Source organism: Oncorhynchus mykiss, chromosome 7 (assembly GCF_013265735.2).
Source record: "Oncorhynchus mykiss isolate Arlee chromosome 7, USDA_OmykA_1.1, whole genome shotgun sequence".
Classification (NCBI taxonomy): domain Eukaryota; kingdom Metazoa; phylum Chordata; class Actinopteri; order Salmoniformes; family Salmonidae; genus Oncorhynchus; species Oncorhynchus mykiss.
In genome coordinates, this window is record NC_048571.1 from 81,162,296 (window position 1) to 81,164,795 (window position 2,500).

Here is a 2,500-nt window from a genome sequence, read left to right on the forward strand (position 1 = left end):
TCTTTGTTCTATTTATTATCTTTGTTCTATTTCTTATCTTTATTATCTTTGTTATATTTATTATCTGTGATCTATTAAAGCAATTAGGCCCGAGGAGGAATGGTAATAAACTACGGCTAAGGGCAGTTTATACGCGCAACGCAGAGTGCCTGGATACAGCCTTTAGCCGTAGTTTATTTGGCTATATACCACTTAACCCACGAGGTTACAAATGTAATTAGAAAAGACAAAACAAATGTTTTGTCATACCCGTGGTATATGGTCTGATATACCACGGCTTTCAGCCAATCAGCATTCAGGGCTTGAACCATCCAATTATAAAATGGGTAGTAGTGACCAACATTGGTTGTGCTGAATTTGTCAGAACAATTGCTATGCCAATGTTTGTCACCCTAATCAGTGTCAAGGCCAGATAAACAATATAATATATGTTCTACTCATTTTGGGATTAGATCTAAATTTGGAATCTAGCTTTTATTATGATTCAGTCCTATAAAACCCATTGTTGTCAGCCTAGTCAGTGCTATCTAAATGTGGAATCTAGCTTTTATTATGATTCAGTCCTATAAAACCCATTGTTGTCAGCCTAGTCAGTGCTATCTAAATGTGGAATCTAGCTTTTATTCTAAATTGTTTCCATAACCAACACCTGTAATTGGTGCTTGTTAGAAATAGCAGTAGCAGTGTATCTCAGAAGTTATTCTGTGTGCTGTGAAAAACACGTGTCCCCAGAGTATCAATCAGTAATCCGCCCTCCTCCACTGTGTCCCAAGTGGCACTCTACTCCCTATATAGGTCAGACGTTTTGACTGGGGCTCTGGTCAGAAGAAATGCACTCTCTGGGGAATAGGGGGTGCATTAGGGACACTATGTAGCTTCCTCTGTAGCTTCTGTCATGATCTCATTCATTAATCCTCATCACTCCAGACCTGCCGGTGGCATTTTACTGGAACAGTGTGGCAGGGATGTGAATAACTATAGTTACTGAATGTCAACAGTGGGGCAGGGATGTGAATAACTATAGTTACTGAATGTCAACAGTGGGGCAGGGATATGAATAACTATCGTTACTGAATGTCAACACTGGGGCAGGGATGTGAATAACTATAGTTACTGAATGTCAACAGTGGGGCAGGGATGTGAATAACTATAGTTACTGAATGTCAACAGTGGGGCAGGGATGTGAATAACTATAGTTACTGAATGTCAACAGTGGGGCAGGGATGTGAATAACTATAGTTACTGAATGTCAACAGTGGGGCAGGGATGTGAATAACTATAGTTACTGAATGTCAACAGTGGGGCAGGGATGTGAATAACTATAATTATAGGACAGGAGGGAGCTAATTCACTGTATCCCAGACATCAGGCTGCTGTGTTTTCTTTAACTGTGTTCTCACTAATGGAAGAGGTCGTCCAATCTGGAGAACATGAAAGGACACCAGTGTTAATGACATCAGTCATTAAATGAGGAGATTAGATCAACATGTTAGGAGGAGTACTCCAGGCAGATAAGACCGATGACATGTCATTAAATGAGGAGATTAGATCAACATGGTAGGAGGAGTACTCCAGGCAGATAAGACCGATGACATGTCATTAAATGAGGAGATCAGATCAATATGTTAGGAGGAGTACTCCAGGCAGATAAGACCGATGACATCAGTCATTAACCGATGACATCAGTCATTAAATGAGGAGATTAGATCAACATGGTAGGAGGAGTACTCCAGGCAGATAAGACCGATGACATCAGTCATTAAATGAGGAGATTAGATCAACATGGTAGGAGGAGTACTCCAGGCAGATAGTGCTCCCGAGTGGCACAGTGGTCTAAGGCACTGCATCTCAGTCCCTGGTTCAAATCCAGGCTGTTTCACATCCGGCTGTGATTGGGACTACCATAGGGCCAGCATCGTCTGGGTTTGGTCAGTGTAGGCCGTCATTGTAAATAACAATTTGTTCTTGACTGGTAAAATAAAAAGTTTTATTTTTTTATATAAGACAGATGAAATCAATCAAGAGAGAACAAGGAGTTGTAATGACAAAAGACGTCCCCTCTTCATCCTCTTCCTCATCCAGGACGTTGTGTTCTGTCTCTCTGTCATGTTTTCCTCAGGAGATGCCCCATACTGTACCCCAGAGCAGTACAAGGAGTGTGCCGACCCTGCCTTGGGTAAGTAAAACCTCCTATCTCTGTCCGTTCACGAAGCCAGGTCCATACAGAAATGGTTCATCTAGATCAGTGTGGAAGAACTTGACTGGCCTCCACAGAGCCCTGACTTCAACCCCATCAAACGCCGACTGCGAGCCAGTCCTAATTGCCCAACATCAGTGCCCGACCTCACTAATGCTCTTGTGGCTGAATAGAAGCAAGTCCCCACAGCGATGTTCCACCATCTAGTGGAAAGCCTTCCCAGAAGAGTGGAGGCTGTTATAGCAGCAATGTTCCAACATCTAGTGGAAAGCCTTCCCAGAAGAGTGGAGGCTGTAATAGCAG

At 42.7% G+C, this 2,500-nt stretch overlaps 1 protein-coding gene across 5 annotated transcripts in view; it reads left to right on the forward strand.

Annotated features, from left to right (window-relative positions):
* Positions 1-2,500, forward strand: part of LOC110528579 (acid-sensing ion channel 1) — a 334,789-nt gene that overhangs the window by 313,163 nt on the left and 19,126 nt on the right. For all 5 annotated transcript variants that reach the window (XR_005052678.1, XR_005052679.1, XM_036984198.1 and 2 more), the window contains one exon: positions 2,120-2,176. Coding sequence is in view for 3 of the 5 variants with exons in the window: in XM_036984198.1 (XP_036840093.1) it covers positions 2,120-2,176 (57 nt within the window). In the remaining 2 variants the exon portion in view is untranslated. The remainder of the gene's footprint in view (positions 1-2,119; positions 2,177-2,500) is intronic.